The sequence below is a fragment of the Scyliorhinus canicula genome, chromosome 1, assembly GCF_902713615.1.
Source record: "Scyliorhinus canicula chromosome 1, sScyCan1.1, whole genome shotgun sequence".
Lineage (NCBI taxonomy): Eukaryota > Metazoa > Chordata > Chondrichthyes > Carcharhiniformes > Scyliorhinidae > Scyliorhinus > Scyliorhinus canicula.
Window position 1 is genome coordinate 196612394 of NC_052146.1, and position 19877 is coordinate 196632270.

The 19877-nt window shown below is 41.7% G+C and overlaps 1 protein-coding gene across 1 annotated transcript in view; it reads right to left on the bottom strand.

The window, feature by feature from the left end:
- crnkl1 (crooked neck pre-mRNA splicing factor 1) overlaps positions 1–19877 on the bottom strand; it is a 44314-nt gene that overhangs the window by 19219 nt on the left and 5218 nt on the right. Inside the window, 8 exon segments of the mRNA XM_038805977.1 lie at positions 143–334; positions 3525–3695; positions 6266–6444; positions 11601–11711; positions 11714–11766; positions 15663–15821; positions 15938–16029; positions 17556–17708. Of these exon segments, the coding sequence (XP_038661905.1) occupies positions 143–334; positions 3525–3695; positions 6266–6444; positions 11601–11711; positions 11714–11766; positions 15663–15821; positions 15938–16029; positions 17556–17708 (1110 nt within the window).

Sequence of the window (19877 nt, forward strand, 5' to 3'; positions counted from 1 at the left end):
TACTCCGAGGAACACTGACATCTACAGAAGCCTTGCAGCCTCTGGAGACTAGAACACAGGAAAACGAGGGGAGGGGATAAATAGCTGTAATGGATCCTCACATAAGATGATTTGCCCCCACTTTGAACAGTCTTAGCTGTACCTTTGCCTCCAGTTCTTCAAACAAAGCATAGTTGATCCATAAGTAAATGTATCTCCTCCAGTGCCTCTTTTCCTGAATGGGCGGTACATTGGCTATTGCACGTTCATACACTTCATGTACAGAATCAGGATCTCCGTCACTTTCAACCAGTCGGAGGTAGTCGAACCAGGCATCATAATTATGTGGATTAGCCTTTCAGAAATATATAGGAGCTTAAGTTATTCTAATTACCTTGACATGAGAGAGATTCTTTATTAACTCATTACGGTTCTAATTTTAATTTTCATTCGGAAAAACACTTTCTCCAGCCCCCCTCTGCTCCACACACTTTCCACATAAACATGATTAGCTGTTACATAAACTTGCATCATTCCTATCAACCTTCACCACCTCTTCCATGCTTAACATCCCAGGCCCAAAACACTCATTCCAGGTTAAGCAGCATTTCACTTGCATCTCTTCCAATTTGGTCTACTGCATTCACTGCTCCCAATGTGGTCTCCTCTATAATGGGAGAGACCAAACGCAGACTGGGTGATCACTTTGCTGAGCATCTTCAGTCTGTGAGCATGCAGGACCCTGACCTTCCTGTTGCTTGCCATTTTAACAAAAGACCCTGCTCCCATGTCCACCTGTCTGTTCTTGGCCTGCTGCAATGTTCCACTGAAGCTCAACGCAAACTGGAAGAACAACATCTCATCTTCCGGTTAGGCATGCTACAGCCTTCTGGCCTGAACATTGAATTCAACAACTTCAGATGATCAGCTCTACCCCACCTCGACCCATTTGTTTTCATTTAATTTTTAACTATCTTTTACTATTTCTTTCTTAATATATGTTTAATTCCCCCCCCCCAATCTTATCCACCTTTCCTTCACCTTTCTCCTCTTTGCTTCCCCCTTCCTCTCCCCCCACATCTACAGTTCATCCTCTGATGTTAGTTCCTCTGCTGTTTGACCTTTCACATCTTTTGTTCTCTCTGGGGACTGCCATTAGCACTCTTTCCCCTTGGTTTCTATGGCCATTAGCACCCGGTTTCCCTGGGTTTCTGTGGCTACGACTTATCTTTCATTCTCACTCCATAGTATAAATATTTCCTACTTTGTCTGTTATTTTTTTTACAAAGAGTCATCGGACTCGAAACGTTAGCCCTTTTCTCTCCCTGCCAGACCTGCTGAGATTTTCCAGCATTTTCTCTTTCGTTTCAGATTTCAGCATCCGCAGAAAATTTGCTTTCATCATTCCTATCCTTTGGATGCAAGCTGTTTCCCTCCCCCATTAAACAGAACACATTTCAGAATAAAAAATGTTCATGAGCAGGCACACTGACAACGTCCGAGCTCCCCTTCCACAATACGATTTTTTGATCTCGGTTGCCATTGTGTAGTGAGTCATTGAACGCGATCACAAATCTACTCATGCTAGTAGGCAAAGAGAAAAAGGTGACAGTGGCAGAGCCTTGTGGAAAGGGTACCTACTATGTTGGCTGTATAGTATAGCGTGAATGGAAAATCAAGGAACTGTCTATCATTAGAGAAAGAAAGAGCGTTTGTATTAAAACGCTGGCTTTGTCAAGGAGCTGGACGATCCATAGCACTGTACTGCAAAAAAAACCCACTATATGTAAAAGGAAGAAACCTTAACAAAATTTACATTTTAAAATACACTAATGCAAAATCTGGGGCAGTATCATACGTGATTTCTGGTATTGATATACAGATTCTTCTATGCACAGTAAACCCACCCACCCCAAGTCATATTCTGCCAAGCACATATGCCAATTTTCCCCATCCTTACAACTCATAGAATCATAGAATTTACAGTGCAGAAGGAGGCCATTCGTTCCATTGAGTCTGCACTGGACTTTGGAAAGAGCAACCCCACTTAAGCCCACACCTCCATCCCTTCCCGCAACCCCACCCAACCCTTGTGGACACGGGCAATTTACCTAACCAGCACATCTTTGGACTGTGGGAGGAAATCGGAGCACCCGGAGGAAACCCATGCAGACACAGGGAGAATGTGCAGACTCCACACACACAGACCCAAGCCAGGAATCAAACCTGGGACCCTGGATCTGTGAAGTGACAGTGCTCAACACTATGCTATCGCGTCTCCCCGAGAAACAAGAAACTTTAATTTTTTTGTCCATGCGACGCATCAGTCCATATGTCATCACAGAAGCTTTACTGAGCTTTGACTGACACCATGTTTCACCTGCTACTGGAACTACATTTTACAGAAGACACCCCCTGGGGAACATTAATACAGACAATTGTTGACTCAGCTGGAACAAAATGTTTACGTGCATTGGATTTTAGTGGGCAGCACGGTAGCATGGTGGTTAGCACAATTGCTTCACAGCTCCAGGGTCCCAGGTTCAATTCCCGGCTTGGTTCACTGTCTGCACGTTCTCCCTGTGTGTGAGTGTTTTCCTCCGGGTGCTCCGGTTTCCTCCCACAGTCCAAAGATGTGCAGGTTAGGTGGATTGGTCATGCTACATTGCCCTTAGTGTCCAAAACTGCCTTTAGTGTTGGGCCGGGTTACTGTTATGGGGATAGGGTGGAGGTATGGTTTTGGGTAGGGTGCTCTTTCAAAGAGCCGGTGCAGACTCGATGGGCCGAATGGCCTCCTTCTGTACTGTAAATTCTATGAAAAAAAGAAAAGTATTTTCTTCAACTTCACAGTGAAGCAAGATTCACTGATTGACTCATGACTAGTTATGTGCCAGGCATGCTCCAGTGTATACAAATTCATTAGAATTGAATTGTTAACAAACTCAAACCAATTAGAGGCAATTTTAAACTGCTCAAATATTTTAGTCAACACTGTCACATTAACATATTCCAAAAGCATAACTGTCAGAACTTTGATTTTGCTCTTCATTTCTTGGAGAAAGACTTGTCTCATTACCAAATACTTTGCATGATTCATTGCTTTATTTTGCAGATTTACTGACCCAGGCATTTGTGATCATCAACAAAATGATGGTGCTCACTCACTGCTGATCATGAAGAAAGCCTCTGAAGCATGGATTTCACCTCTCCCAAAGTTAACTTCAGTCTTATACCAGCTATAGGGGGATCTCTGTTGTCCAGCAACAGTGATGTCAGAAAGCAGATTGAGCAGCTGGTCACAGCGAATAATTCTCAGACATGAAAACAGGGGCCAGGAACTTACGGGTCTTCCACCCAGCAGGATATTACTGTCCTGCCGAACTAAATAGAGTTTTAAATGGCTTGCCGAAATTCGACATTCCACAAATGTATAATTATTGTTGCAGCTGTTCTGTCGTGACTAAACACGAGTGTTGAGAAAACTAACACTCTGGAAAGGCATGTGTATTATCTTTGCAGAACGGATTGGGAAAGCCAAATCTTACCTTGACTTCCTCTTCATACTGAAAGCGCCTTTTGCTGACAATAACATCTTCAATGCCTCTTCTGTCCCCAAACTTTTTCTCAAACACCGTGTAGTTTTTGAAGAGCTCTTGAGCCTTCTGTTTGGCAATTCTGTCAAGTGCATATTTGTAGATCACCCTCACGCGATCAAACTAGAAATAAAGTGTAAGTGCCATGAAAGCTTTTGGTTCAAAGGCAGGAATAGCATTGTTCAGCAGGGGCCACACAGATCTTTAGGGTTTGATTGCTATAAAATGAGCTCTAACATTGATGTTGCATTGTAAATTCACATTACCATTCTATATGTAAAAAGTTACTTGAAAACAATAATGAAAATTGACACCACAAAAGGACGAAATAGTTGCACAGCTCACCATACAGTAGACTATTTAAATTTTCCATTCCAGTTTTCCTACTACTCTACTGGAAGAATTGACATATTTTATTGTAGGAGGCATTAGAACCAAGCTTTATCTTGTCTTGCTTTATGCCAACAGGAGAACATTTCAGAAGGTATCACTGACTAACTAGCTTGCTGGCTGGTTTCCCTCCTACCACCATCCTGGCTGTATCATCTAACTCAGCACAGAGCAAAGTTTGAACTTTCCTGGATGGTCTAGCCCAGTCCTGAACTGGACACAGCAGTTATCCAGCTGTTGTGCAATTGGCTTTCTTACTCCAGCATTATATCGGACTTCAGCTTTTAGCTAAAAAGCAACCAGATGCACTGTTCTCTTTCTTGGCAACTGATAATGCAACTGTTTGAAGTTGGCAGTTTTCACAATACTGTGAAAGAACTATTTAAACAGGCGATACAGAATATAATGGTTCACAATTCCATCACCTGAGGAATCTTACTGCAGAAATCAAACATATTTTAAAATCCCACAGAATACAAGAAATATTTGTGTAGTGGAATGCGACATCAATTCACCAAACCACCTATTTCTTGCATGCTGCAAACTACCCATTATATTAGACCATGTTGTTATATCAGCACGTCTTTCATCTACAAGCTTAGCACAGAACCCCTTCATTATTTATCACACATCTCAAATTCTTGACCGAGTCATTTAGTGGGTGAATCTCTTCTCTAAAAGTAAATTAGTAAATTATATATTTCTGTGAGAAATCATCTAGAATAAACAAACATAACAGTATGCACTTGGTGCCAAAGAAAATTGCTGCTGCTGATACGTTGTAATCAGTTTAGCAATCTCTGCTCAAAACAAATGTAAATACAATGCTAACAAATAAAGCTATTTTGAACTCAGCTTAAAATTTTGAAGCATGGCACATGCTATATTAATTAAAGGAGTGTAATATTCCCCAGAAAGCTCTGATTACTAATCTGATTGAAGAAAATTATGTTCACAAAAGGCAAGATGCTGAATGAAATTAAAAAGGAATTAAAACTTTCAGCAACTTGCAGCATAATAATAATTTCTTCCAATTTGATATCAAAACATTTTTACTTCTTTACATGCAACTATCAAACTCTAGCATTCTCCTGATTTATTTATTTTTTAAATTCGCACTTTTGAATCTTCAGAGGGAAGGCAATTGTCGATCTGAGAAATTTTAATATCACCATTTGACAAATGCATTCCCTTTCACTGTAGTAATTTCTTTTTTTTATTTTTCCAATTAAGGGGCAATTTAGCAAGGCCAATCCACCTACCCTGCAAATCTTTGGGTTGTGGGTGTGAGACCATGCAGACAAGGGGAGAATGTGCAAACGGCAGATGGACAGTGACCCAGGGCCGGGATTGAACTCAGGTCCTCAGCGCCGTAAGGCAGCAGTGCTAACCACCCTTCCACTGTTTTGTGCCTGCTATAGTAATTTCAAAAGCAACATAAAACCTTTCAGGTTGGCCAAGCTCCACTGCAGTGAGTGAATGTCTAACCCAAACCCTCACAATCTGGCATTTGACCATTATTCCCTCCCAAACCAAGCTCTGTCGCCTTCTCCATTGTGTAAATGCAACACAGGGTGATACATATATCGCGTGATTCCCTTTCCTCAACTGCCAGAAAAAGACAATATAATTTTGGAGTTAACAAAGGTTTATCCATGCTTTCTTCCATTGCAGCCGAGCGGAAAAGTCATGCAGGCAATGAAGGAAATATGAGAGAGTTATAAGCGTAGCATGTCTACAAAAAGAGAAGAGGAGAGAGAAAGAAGGGGAGTGAAAGGCCCAGAAAATGGAAACTATGGGGTATATTTATGGTCCCGTCTGCCATGGGAAGAATTAAAAATTTGCCGGATCATTGAAAGGTCCGTTGACATTGGGCGGAAATTTCCAATCTTGGACATGCAGGACCAGAAATCCTGTCCTATAGGAGAGGGATTCAGAGGAAGGAGATGACAAAGCAAAGCGGAGCAAACTTATAAACCGGGAGACTCAAAAAGGATGAGAAACAAGATTCAGAGACTAGGGAAATAGAAAGATTAACAGGGGGAAAGAGAGAGAAAAAAATGGATTAAATATAGACAAATAGAACTGCAGAAAGAGTATGGGAGAAAAGAGGAGATACATGTTAAAAAAAGTTTTGTAAGTAATGCCATGGGAAATGAACAATAGATTAGTAGCCACTTTAAACAGAATTGAGGCTATTTGGATTCTTCCACTTATGAATGCAAGAGTAAATAGGATTAGTCTTTTTGGACGAGTCTTGAAAACAAACAAGTAAACAAAATTAAATTCTGTGATTTTCTTACTTCTTTCTGCTTTTCTTCAAATTTTGCAAATGCAACAAAGAGCTGTTCATCCATATAGTCTTCTCCATAAAACTCCACTCCTCTTTCAAACACTTTCCGTGCGTGCCCAATGTAGGCATGCTTTTCTTCAAACCGAGCATATTTAATCCAGTTCTTCACATCAGGATGGATAAAAACAAGTGTGGAGGAATTAAGGAAAACAAAACTACTTCAAAGGAATCCTGCCCACATGTTGTTATGAATCAATCACTTTTTTGTGACTATTCCTGGTCAAAAAAGATCTGCCCCCACACCTTCAGCCATGGTGATATTTAGTTGCTTACAAGGTGATGGATATAGGTTGTCTATTGCAACTGGCCTGCTTTCCCATCAATTCCTCCAGTGAAAAACAGTGAAATGCCTTGACAGTATGGCTGAAAGCAGGCATTTATCATATGAGGGACTATGAGCAAACATTCATATCTTACACTCCAAAACACTCTGCTTCAAGAAAACTTGTGATAGATCCGTTCAGTATAAAATGCTCTAAATAACATTTGTGGCTCTTTTCAAACTACATTAATTGATCAATACGATGATTCCTTAGAATAATATACTAAAACCAATGTTCAACCGATCATGGTAATGTGTTAATGAGACATGCAAACTGGCCTGGAATTTCTCAAAAGGTTTCAGTGGAACTAGAGCATATAAAGTGCTGTCCGCTTTCCACAGGGAAATTTTTATTTCACCCATTTACATCCAACTTATGCTGAAACAGCACTCCCTACAACCCCAATGGAAAGACCAGGTTACATGAGTTTCCTAGATTTACATGAATAATGCAGACTTATGTCCTAAACATTAGGTGCAGCACAATATGTCTAAAACATTAGGTGCAGCACTGTAACCCAATATTGCTGCAATAGATTTCTGGAGTTTCACATCAATTTTCCCCACTTTATTTTAATGAGCTTCACATTGTACTTAACCAAGTCTCAGTGCACCTAAAACATTTTGGACTACCACCTTCCCACACACTCCAAAGGGTTAAGCAGCTACATTGGTCTTTCCAATAGGAATACTCCAGTTCTGGGTAATAATAGATGAGGAAAGAGAGACAAGAGGCACTGAGAGTGAGGCACCGCATTAGAAGACACTAGCAGAACACCCCCTCACCCGCCCCTCCCTGAACACAAAAGCAAAGCGCAAAAATGTATATGGGGTTAATTAAAGGAGGGACAGGATGAACCTTTCTGTACAATAAAGTAAATTAACGCAGTTAAGAAAAATATGATTTATATATACACACAATTGTTTATAAATATGAAAAATGATAATAAAAAGATTTTTTTTAAATGACACTAGCAGACTGAAATGACTTCTAAGTTTGTAAGATATAGGAACAGAATTAGGCCATTCGGCCAGTAAGATATAGGAGCAGAAATTAGGCCATTCAGCCCATCGAGCCTACTCTGTCATTCTATCATGGCTGTTACCTACAATGCCACAGACCAAGAGCTGGATTGCAAAATCAGACAGAGCATCTCCGCCCTAGAACATATGACCTAGGAGCAGGATTAGGTAATTTAGCCCCCGCCCCTCCCGCCCACCGAGCCCAAACACTTTCAATGTGATCATGGCTGCTCACATCCTGGCCTCAACTCCACTGCCCTGCCAATTCTCCAGAATCCTTCAACCCATCACCAATTAAAAATCTAACTCCTCCTTAAATTTACTCACTGTCCCTACATCCACTGCACTCAGGGGTAGCAACTTTCACAAATTCACAACCCTTTGGGAAAAGTAGTTTCTCCTGAATTCTGTTTTCAATTTGCTACTTCTTATTCTAAGATTATGACCTCTCGTTTAAGAATGCCCCAGAAGAGGAAGCATCTGCTCTACGTCATACCTTCTGGCATCTTGCATACCTTGATATGATCTCCCCTCATTCTTCTAAACTCTACAATAGGCCTAAACTGTTCAATCACTCTCATACGACAAACCGCACATCTATGGAATCAATCTAGTTAACCTCCTCTGAACTGCCTCCAATGCCACCACATCTTTCCTCAAATAAGGGACCAAAACGTGTACAACACTCCAGGTGCAGTCTTACCAATGCCTTGTTTAGTTGCAACAACACCTCCTTACCGTTATACTCTATTCCATAACTTGTTCTCTGTGACTCATGCACGAGGACACCCAGGTCCCTCTGCATTAGAGCACCCATGTCTCTCCCCATTTAGATAATAAATTGTCTTTCCATTTTTTCGACCAAAATGCATGACCTCACACTTATCCACGTTAAACTCCATCTTCCACATTTTGGCCACTCTCCTATCTATATCAATTTGTACGGTTCTTATACCCTCATTGCAACTTACTGTCTGACCTCAATTTGAATAATATTAGTGTCCTCCACTGTGAAAACAGAGGCAAAGTATTGATTTAGCATCTTTGGCATTTCTATGTTCTCCACGATTAACTCACCGGTTTCATCTTCCAAGGGACCAACATTCACCTTCATGACTCTCTTCCGTTTTATGTACCTGCAGAAGGTTTTGCTATCCTTTTGGATATTCTGCACTAGTATTTTGCCCTGGAATTTACCTTAGCTTTTTAAGCATCCCTTTGTTTATGTTTGTAAGTTTCCCAATCTTCCAGCCTGCCACTGGCCGTTGAAATATGATATACCTTAGTTTTTGTCATTATAATATCCTTGACCTTCTGGTTTAGCCATGGATGTTTTTTACCACTCTTACAATCTTTCTTCCTCACTGGGATCTATTTTAGTAGTGAGGAATGGAGTATCTCCTTAAACAACTGCCAATGCTCATCAGCTATCCTACCTTTTAGCCTTTCTGCCCAGTCTACGCAGGTCAAACCTGTCCTCAAGCCTATGTAATTTCCTTTGTTTAATTCCAGAACACTAGAGTGGAACTCCACTTTCTCGTCCCCAAACTGAATTTTGAATTCTACCTTAACTATGGAGGTCATTAATTAATCCCTCCTCATTACAGAATATGAAAATTGAGAGTAGACTCATACTGTTCCAGGAAACAATCTCTAATGCATTCAATGAACTCTGCCTCCAAGCTACCCTTGGCAATTTGATTCCTCCAGTTTATGTGTATATTAAAATCACCCTTTGGTTGGGGTTGCGGGGCTGGGGTGGAGGTATGGGGCTAGGGTGGGATGCTCTTTCCATGGGCCGGTGCAGACTCGATGGGCCGAATGGCTTCCTTTTGCACTATAAATTCCATGATTATTATTGCCGTACCTTTCTTGCAAGCCCCCAGTATTTCCTGGTTTGTACTGTGCCACTGTAGAACTAGTGTTTGGGGACCTATAGATTACTCCTACGAAGGACTTCTTCCCTTTGTTCTTTCTTATTTCTACCCAGACTGATTCCACATCTTGATCTCCTGTGCTTATGTCATTTCTCATTACAGCACTGATCCCTTTCTATTAATAATATGGAAAGTAATTCTGAACAAATCAGACTCTAACATATTAACAATGGCCTTTTGACACTAAATGTTGGGGCTGCCCATATTCAATCATACTAGTATAGAAGGAGGCCATTTGCCAAATCGAATCTGCATCGACCCTCCGAGAGCACTCTACCAGGTTGACTGCCCTGCCCAATCTCTGTATACTAACTTACACACCCCTGGACGCTGAGGGGCAATTTAGTGTGGCCAATCCACCTAACCTTGGACTGTGGGAGGAAACCGGAGCACTTGGAGGAAACCCATGGACACACAGGGAGAAAGTGCAAACTCCACATAGTCACCAAAGACCAGAATTAAACCCGGGTCCCTAGCACGTGAGACAGCAGTGCTAGCCATTGTGCCAGCATGCTGAATTTGTAGAAATTATATTAAGTTATAGGACAGAACAATGTACTTCTGCATTTTCAGTTGCATTCATAAATGGAAAATTAAACCAGAAAAAAGTTCTGCTGGTGGTAAAATATCGGGGATCTCTAGACAATTGAGATTTCAAACCCAAACATTTAACATTTCCTTTTCCTCACTTTTGGTGGTGCCAGCCAGAATCAAACAGTACTGCTGCAATAAAGTTTCAGTGTCTTCAATTTCCTATTCCACACATGAAATGTCTCGAATTTATGAAACAGTAATAGACAAATGCAGTAAGTTCTTTGAAAATATGTTTTTTAAAATAAATTTAGAGTACCCAATCATTTTTTACAATTAAGGGGCAATTTAGCATGAATCCACCTACCCTACACATCTTTGGGTTGTGGGGTGAAACCCACGCAAGCACGGGGAGAATGAGCAAACTCCACACAGACAGTGACCCAGAGTCGGGATCGAACCTGGGACCTCGGCGCTGTGAGGCAGCAATGCTAATCACTGCGCTACCTTCTTTAAAACTAATTGAAGAGATAGCACCATCTGAAAAATTGCATGCACACTGCGTTAAAAATGTGCAACAATAAATAGTGCTGCATTTGAGCTTGCTTTGCACCAAGTTTAAAATGTTCCAGATTAGTCTATGACAGCTCTATGACAAGGTTCAGTGCAAACTCCTGTTATAAAGATCTGGCACTACTTTTAGTGCAATATCTGCACAAATGCAATCCAGAAAATTCAAGACCATTGAGTTTGCCGCATATAACATTTTGTTTTTTTCCTTCGGAGAATGCTACAAGGAAACTGAAATAATTTGAGTTGTAACGTACTTTCTTCAGATTGTTTCTTTCTCTTCAGATTTAATGGTTTGGAGATAGAACACTATCAATGATGCTTATGAATAAGTCTTTTAGTAGATTTCCCCAGCCAGAGAGATATCCAAGCACACAAAATTTCTAATTTACTGACATGCAGTGCATCTCTGTAATTGCAAACACCAGTTGCCAAATTTCGTGACAGGTTATCTCCAGTTCAACCCTGAAATTCTGTGGACATCTCCACCTCATTAGGTCATCGAATCTACAGTGTTGACTCTGTTCCCACTATCTTACCCTCTGCCCCTGCACCATACCAAAAGGTTAGTCGGTGTGAATTTTAGCTTTAATTAACCAGAAAGTAACTAATAATTTCAACTAAAATAGGGAGAAACAGAACTTGCCAAAAGGGACATGAACTTACTTTCACCATTCTAGCCATAACATGCAAGCACATCATACTTTATCTAATAGTGGTTGTACAGGCTGGTGGTGTAAATCTTCAGCAGCTACCCAATCATTAAGAACCAAATCTCAGATATATTAGCTTGCAAGAACCAAATCTCAGATATATCAGCTTTCATGTTAATGTTTGTGGTGATGAGCTTATCCAGGGTAAGTACCTTACTTCTTTCTACAAATTACAATTTAAAAGGATATACTTCTCATAAACCAGTCTAGCTCTTTCAATTTCCTTGTATCGGAGTTCGAAGTTGATATAGGAGTGCCAAGCTTGTTCATCAGGTTGCCATTCCATCCAGCGCTCAAAACCTGCCGTCCTCCTGCAACATTCCCAAGCATCTCCTCCATGTAGGTGTATTTATACCTAGCAAAAGTGAATATAATACAGTCTTATATGTGCATATGAACATAAGCACACCAACAGATCCATTCTGGAAACATTACCTACATATAGCAACAGGGGGAGACGGTGGTGTAGTGGTAATGTTAATGGACTAGTTACGCTGAGGCTCAGGTAATGCACTGGGGACATGGGTTCAAATTCCATCTCGGCAGCTGGTGGAATTTAAACGTGGACCATGAATTATCATCAATTGCCATAAAAAACCTATCTGGTTCACGAAATCCCTTTAGGGAAGGAAATCTGCCGTCCTTACCTGGGACTAGAGTCATATGTAGGCCTGAGCACAGCAATGTGGTTGACTCTTAACTGCCCTTTGAAAGGGCAGCAGTGGGTTAGCCCTGCAGCCTCACGGCGCCAAGGTCCCAGGTTCTATCCCGGCTCTGGGTCACTGTCCGTGTGGAGTTTGCACATTCTCCCCGTGTTTGCGTGGGTTTCACCCTCACACCCCAAAAGATGTGCGGGGTAGGTGGATTGGTCACACAAAATTGCCCCTTAAATTGGAAAAAATGAATTGGGTACTCTAAATTTATGAAAAAAAAGAAACAATTCAACTTATAAACTAAGGTATTGGATTTAAAATAAAATAATTGTTAAAAAAAACTGCCCTTTTAAATGGCCTAGCAAACCTCTGAATTAAAGGACAATTTGGGATGGGCTACATCCCATGAAATTATAGTAGTTTGCCAAATGCCGAGAATGTATTGTAACCCACAGTTCCAAACTGAGCTTGTTCTTTCCTGCCTTTAGAGAGTCTCAACATCAATCCAATCTTGTGTGTTAGTTCAGAGTGATATCAACACAGACGATGGAACAGCTCATCTGCCTTCCTGGTTGCAGCTGATGTAGGTAGGAAAATGAAGGAAAGGGATTCTTACCCTTTTGAATTAGGAAGAACATTAGAAAGTGCAATCTCATTCTGATGAAATGACTGACTGAAGTGAACTGATATTTTTCAATTTTCCCAAAAAAAGGCTCTCTATGTGGCAGAAAGAGTTTGGAATTCATCAAGCCCAAATAGAAGAACAGACTTGGAAGTGTATCTGGAAACATTTACTTCTCGTAATAGCTTTCTTATACGCGAATAAAAGTATCAGGAGCAATGCAACATGGTTCATAAATGTATATTTGAAATATAATTTGTATTCAAATATTTGAAATGTATGACAAAGAAATGAAACAGAAAGCGGTTAATCAACAGAACAGCTAATTCTTGTATTTGCCATTATGAATAGTCATTCAAGTTCAATTTTGAGCATGTATTAAAAATAATTATAAAGAAGTTGATTAGGAGAAAAATAAAACACTAATTCAAAACCAGAACTGTTCTGGAGGATCTTATGCTGAAAAAGTAAGTGTTTTAATCATAATATTCATAGAACATAGAACATTACAGCGCAGGACAGGCCCTTCGGCCCTCGATGTTGTGCTGTCCTGTGAAACTACTCTAAAGCCCATCTACACTATTCCCTTATCATCCATATGTCTATCCAATGACCATTTGAATGCCCTTAGTGTTGGCGAGTCCACTACTGTTGCAGGCAGGGCATTCCACGCCCTTACTACTCTCCGAGTAAAGAACCTACCTCTGACATCTGTCCAATATCTATCTCCCCTCAATTTAAAGCTATGTCCCCTCGTGCTAGACATCACCATCCGAGGAAAAAGGCTCTCACTGTCCACCCTATCTAATCCTCTGATCATCTTGTATGCCTCAATTAAGTCACCTCTTAACCTTCTTCTCTCTAACGAAAACAGCCCCAAGTCCCTCAGCCTTCCCTCATAAGACCTTCCCTCCATAACCAGGCAACATTCTGGTAAATCTCCTCTGCACCCTTTCCAATGCTTCCACATCCTTCCTATAATGCGGCGACCAGAATTGCACGCAATACTCCAAATGCTGCCGCACCAGAGTTGGTACAGCTGCAACATGACCTCATGGCCCCGAAACTCAATCCCTCTACCAATAAAAGCTAACACACCGCACGCCTTCTTAACAACCCTCTCAACCTGGGTGGCAACTTTCAGGGATCTATGTATGTGGACACCGAGATCTCTCTGCTCATCCACACTACCAAGAATCTTCCCATTAGCCCAGTACTCTGTCTTCCTGTTATTCCTTCCAAAATGAATCACCTCACACTTTTCTGCATTGAACTCCATTTGCCACCTCTCAGCCCAGCGCTGCAGCTTATCTATGTCCCTCTGTAACTTGTAACATCCTTCCGAACTGTCCACAACTCCACCGACTTTAGTGTCATCTGCAAATTTACTCACCCATGCTTCTACGCCCTCCTCCAGGTCATTTATAAAAATGACAAACAGCAGTGGCCCCAAAACAGATCCTTGTGGTGCACCACTAGTAACTGGACTCCAGTCTGAACATTTCCAATCAACCACCACCCTTTGTCTTCTTCCAGCTAGCCAATTTCTGATCCAAACTGCTAAATCACCCTGAATCCCATGCCTCCGTATTTTCTGCAATAGCCTACCGTGGGGAACCTTATCAAACACTTTACTGAAATCCATATACACCACATCAACTGCTTTACCCTCATCCACCTGTTTGGTCACCTTCTCAAACTCAAGGCTCACTGGTCTATAGTTACCGGGGTTGTCTCTACTTCCCTTCATGAACAAGGGGACAATATTTGCTATCCTCCAGTCTTCTGGCACTATTCTTGTAGACAAAGATGACTTAAAGATCAAAGCCAAAGGCTCAGCAATCTCCTCCCTAGCTTCCCAGCGAATCCTAGGATAAATCCCATCCGGCCCAGGGGACTTATCTATTTTCACACTTTCCAGAATTGCTATCACCTCCTCCTTATGAACTTCAAGCCCTTCTAGTCTAGTAGCCCGAATCTCAGAATTCTCCTCGACAACATTGTCTTTTTCCTGTGTGAATACTGACAAAAAAATATTCATTTAGCACCTCTCCTATCTCCTCAGACTCCATGCACAACTTCCCACTACTGTCCTTGACTGGCCCTACTCTAACCCTAGTCATTCTTTTATTCCTGACATATCTATAGAAAGCTTTAGGGTTATCCTTGATCTTACCTGCCAAAGACTTCTCGTGTCCCCTCCTGGCTCTTCTTAGCTCTCTCTTTAGGTTCTTCGTAGCTAACTTGTAACTCTCAAGTGCCCTAACTGAACCTTCACATCTCATCTTTACATAAGCCTCCTTCTTCCTCTTGACAAGTGTTTCAACTGCTTTTGTAAACCACGGTTCCCTCACTTGACCACTTCCTCCCTGCCTGACAGGTACATACTTATCAAGGACACGCAGTTGCTGTTCCTTGAACAAGCTCCACATTTCCATTGTGCCCATCCCCTGCAGTTTTCCTCTCCATCCCATGCATCCCAAGTCTTTCCTCATCGCCTTATAATTGCCTTTCCCCCACATATAACTCCTGCACACATTGGACATAAACGGACTCATCTAAAGTACTCAAACTATAGCGTTTCCAGTCAATGTTTGGAAAGTTAAAGTCCCCCATAACAACTACCCTGTTGCTTTCGCTCCTATCCAGAATCATCTTTGCAATCCTTTCCTCTACATCTCTGGAACTTTTCGGAGGCCTATAGAAAACCCCTAACAGGGTGACCTCTGCTTTCCTGTTTCTAACCTCAGCCCATACTACCTCAGTAGACGAGCCCTCAACAAACTTCCTTTCTGCCACCGTAATACGGTCCTTAACTAATTCATTTTTCAAAGGGTTTAGTCAAGAAACATTGATGGCAACAGAAGATCTGGATTGCTGATAATTCTATGCAAAGCTTAACAGTGTACAGTATGTTTCAAATTGAAATGCAAAGCTGGACAAATAAAGATTGCTAACCAGTAGTAGTGACCTTACCAAAACTGGTTGACCCTGGGCAGGATGGTGATTGCTCGATCCCAGATATTACGGGCATGGTTAATCTGCCGATTCTTCATCTCCATTTCTGCGTACTTCAACCATAGGGTAACATTTCTGTGATCGACATCCAATGCTCTCTCATAAATGGAACGTGCTCTTCAGGGATACAAGAAGATGGGCAAGGATTTTTAAAAAGCCAAACAAACTGAAGTGTTTTGTTTTTCTTTTTAAATCACCATATCAATCATATGAAATTTCCTTCTAATAATTACCGCTGTATTTCTTTTAGGCTTTCCTCCCATTGTGCGTATTTGATCCAGTTGCTAATAACAGTTCGATTTTTCCGTATATTGTCTTCAAACGTCTATTACAAAATTGTACCAGTTAAAAAATTGTGTACTCCTCATGATGCAAGGACAACAATCCTGATTTGTTACACTAATATGGTAAAGAAGCAGGAAATAGCATAAGGTGTCCTTGTATGCCTACGACCTTCTTTTATATATTTCGGACCTGACCCCATGGTGGGGGTATGATAGGGCTGATAAAGCAATTTGGGGCGCTTTCAGTATACAAATTGAACTTAGAAAAGAGTGAGTGGTCTCCCCACCGCTCCCCATTCTCTGCTACTGGTTAGCAATGTGGAGGAGGTGCAGGGTTGGTATAGGGAGCCAAAGGCAATTTGGGCAAGGATAGAGGCAGGTTTTTGTAGGAGGTTCCAGATGCTGGCAACAGCATCATTCCCGTTTGTACCAGGGAAATTTTTGGGTTAATCCAGTGCTGGTGGCCACTGAATATATGGAGCCAGTTTTGGCAGCATTTTAAATTATTGGCGAGGTCAAAGCTGATGCCGATCTGAGCAAATCATTTGTTTGAGCCGCGAGATTGGATGCTAGGTTTCGTGGCCGAAAGGAGAGGATTGGGGATGGGGGGGTGGGGGGGGCGGCGGCAGAATTGAAGGATTTATTTCTGCAAGGGCTGTCCACAAGCTTGGGGGAGTTGGTGGAGAAGTTTGGGATCCCACAAATGGACGCTTTTGAGTACATACAGTTGCGGGATTTTGCAAGGAAAGCTTCTCCGTCATTCCCAGTGACACTGCCCTCCTCATTGTTGGTGGAAGGGTTGTGGGTGATAGGGTTTGGGAGGTCACTTCAGCGGTCTATGGAGGATTCTAGAGGAGGACACGATGTTGCTGGAGGGGGTTATGGCCAAGTGGGAGGAAGGCCTGGGAGTAGCACCAGAGAAGGAGTGCTGCAGAGGGTTTGCTTGCGGAATTAGAGTTAATACAATTAAAGTTGATGCACAGGGTGCATCCGACGAGGTCAAGGATGAGCCAGTTGTTTGAGGGAGTGGATGACACTTGCAAGCGGTGTGGGCGGGGCCCAGCCAACGACATACATATCTTCTGGTCCTGCCCGTAGTTGGGGAGGTTTTGGGGGCACTTTCTTCAGCACCATCTCGCCAATCTTGCAAATGGACTTGGAGCCCAGTCCCCTGGGGGTCATATTTGGGGTGTCGGACCTGCTGGGGCTGCGCAGGTGCAGACGTTTTAGCAGACCGTCTTGCTGGGTGCTCGAAGGGAGGTTCTGTTGAGGTGGTCAGCTTCTCTGCCCTGTGCCTTGGTGTGGTTGGAGGATTTAGTGGATTTCCTGTACCTTGAGAAGGTAAAATTCACCTTGAGCGGGCTATTGAGGGGCTTTACTAAGAAATGGTCCCCGTTTATTCTTTACTTTAAAAAGAGTTGGTCACTGTCGTGATTTTTTTTGGGGGGGGGGGGGTTGTTTTGTTATTTTTCCTATTTTGTGTTCTCTGTTTTATGTACAAAATGTTAAAACTTAATAATAAAAAATATTTTCCAAAAAAAAACAGAAAATGTTACAAGACACTTACTTTTCTTTTTCTTAGCTTGTAGTCATTCAATTCTTCCTCATCAGTGATCTTTTGTGTCGGAGGTGGTGGAAGAAGTTCAAGCTCCCTCTCTTTTGCTTCTCTCAGGAGCTGTTCAGCTGTGATTTGCAATTCGGCAGGTGCTTTATTTTTCACCTATGAATAAAAACGAACCAGGTCATGGAACTTACAGTGCAGAAGGAGGCCATTTGGCCCAATGAGTCTGCACTAGCCCTTGGAAAGTGCACCCTACTTAAGCCATCGCCGCCACCCTATCCCCGTAACCCACCAACCTTTTGGAACACTAAGGGGTAATTTAGCATGGCCAACCCACCTAACCTGCACATCTTTGGACTGTGGGAGGAAACTGGAGCACCTGGAGGAAACCCACGCAGACACGGAGAGAAAGTACAAACTTCACACAGACAGTCAACCGTGGCTGGAATTGAACTCGGGTCCCTGGAGCTTAGGCAGGAGTGCTAACCACTGTGCCACCCAGGTCAATGATGATTCTTTTACTGAACAGATCAACCTGATTGTCTGTGCAAAAATGAAACAAAATCTTGTTCCAACAATAACTTAGTTTAAGAAATTTTACGTTGAATCCATGGTGGGGCTCAACTTAGCTGCTAGTGTCTGCAATACAATACACGTTTTTAAGTACGTCCAAAATTATCATGTGGCTACTGGCCACATTTGAAAATTGAGTGCACGTCAAGCAAACTATACATTGGAAACTAAATATAATTATAATTTGGAAAATATGATAAAATACAACAGTCTATTCCAAAATATTGAATCACAGAATGGTTTGAAGGTGAAAGAAGCACAAAACCTAAAAGCACTGTTCTCAAATGCTGAGTAGATTTTTACAGTAGATTCTGAATTTCTATTCTACTTTTCCTACATATATCCTTTTGTGTTCAAGAAGAGAGGAGTAAATAGGAACAATGAAATACTTACTTCTGCATACACAAGATTAAAATAAAATCTAGAATTATGCCTACATGCTGTGTACTCTATTCTCCAAGACCACTTTTTCTGATTTTCCTTCAGCATGTCTTTTGATGTCCAATGTCTCTTAGTTATTTGTATGCAATCTGTGTAGTATTTCTCATCATTACTGCCTCCCTGCTCTTGCAATGAGAATCAGGCAATGGTAGTTGATCAGTCGTCTCTGCATGCTTAAACTGGTGCTTTATCACAGTAAGGAACAGATTGATGTACTTTTTAGGAATTCCCTCCCTAAACCTCACTACTTTTTTATCTCCTCTTTAAAGATACACTTAAAACCTACTTTTGACCAAGCTTCTAGTCAAAAGTACTGAGGATTGCAATGAGGCTAATCTGTGGTAAGGGGGATGTGGTAAAGGGTATCTCCCTAACAGAGATACAGAGAGCAAACAAACAGTACTTCCAAATACAGATGGCAGCATGAAATAGGTTGATAGTTGCTTTGATCAAATGTCAGAAGTATCCCTTAACACAGATGGTGAGCAACAAATTGTATTTGTAGAGCACCATTACATAGTAAAACATCACAACACACTTCACAGGAGCATTAAAAGCAAATTGTGATATCGAAACACATTTGAAAGAATATGGGCGGATGGCCAAAGTTTTGGTGAGTTTCAAGGAGCACCTTGAAGGGGTGAGAGTGGTGGAGAGGTTTAGGGAGAAAATCCCAGATCTTAGGGCTTTGGAAACTTAAGGCACAGTCACCAATGGTGAAGCATATAACATAAGGGATGCTCAGAGGTGAAACTTAGAGGAGCTCAATAGATCTTGGCGGGTTCTGGGGTTGGAGGAGATTGCACAGATCAGTAGGAGAGAGGCCTTGAGAGGATTTGAAAACAAGGCTGAGAGTTTTAAAAATTACGTTTCTTCACCAGGAGCCAATTTAGATCAGCAAGCACAGGGGTGATGGGTGAACAGGACTCTGAGTATGAGCATGGACAACAGAGTCTTGCTTGACCTCAACTTTATGGAGGGTAAAATTTGAGAGGGTCACCAGGAGTTTGTTGAAATAGTGTAGAAGTAACAAAAGGCATGAATGAGGGTTTCAGCAGCAGTCAGGCTGTGATGGGACAGACAGCTTTGAGCCTTGTTACGGAGTTTAAGACAGGTAACCTTAGTGATGGCACAAAAACATAGCTGGAGATTCAGCTGGGGTCAAATATGATCCCAATATCAAGCGATGGAATTGCTTCCTAAAAGTGTTGTAAAGATCAGGAGATTAACGCCAATTAAAAAAACAGAGTAGTGCAGTAATGGGAAGACAGAAGGTGAGCATTTTGGAAGCAATAGTTCAAATGGGTTGAAGGA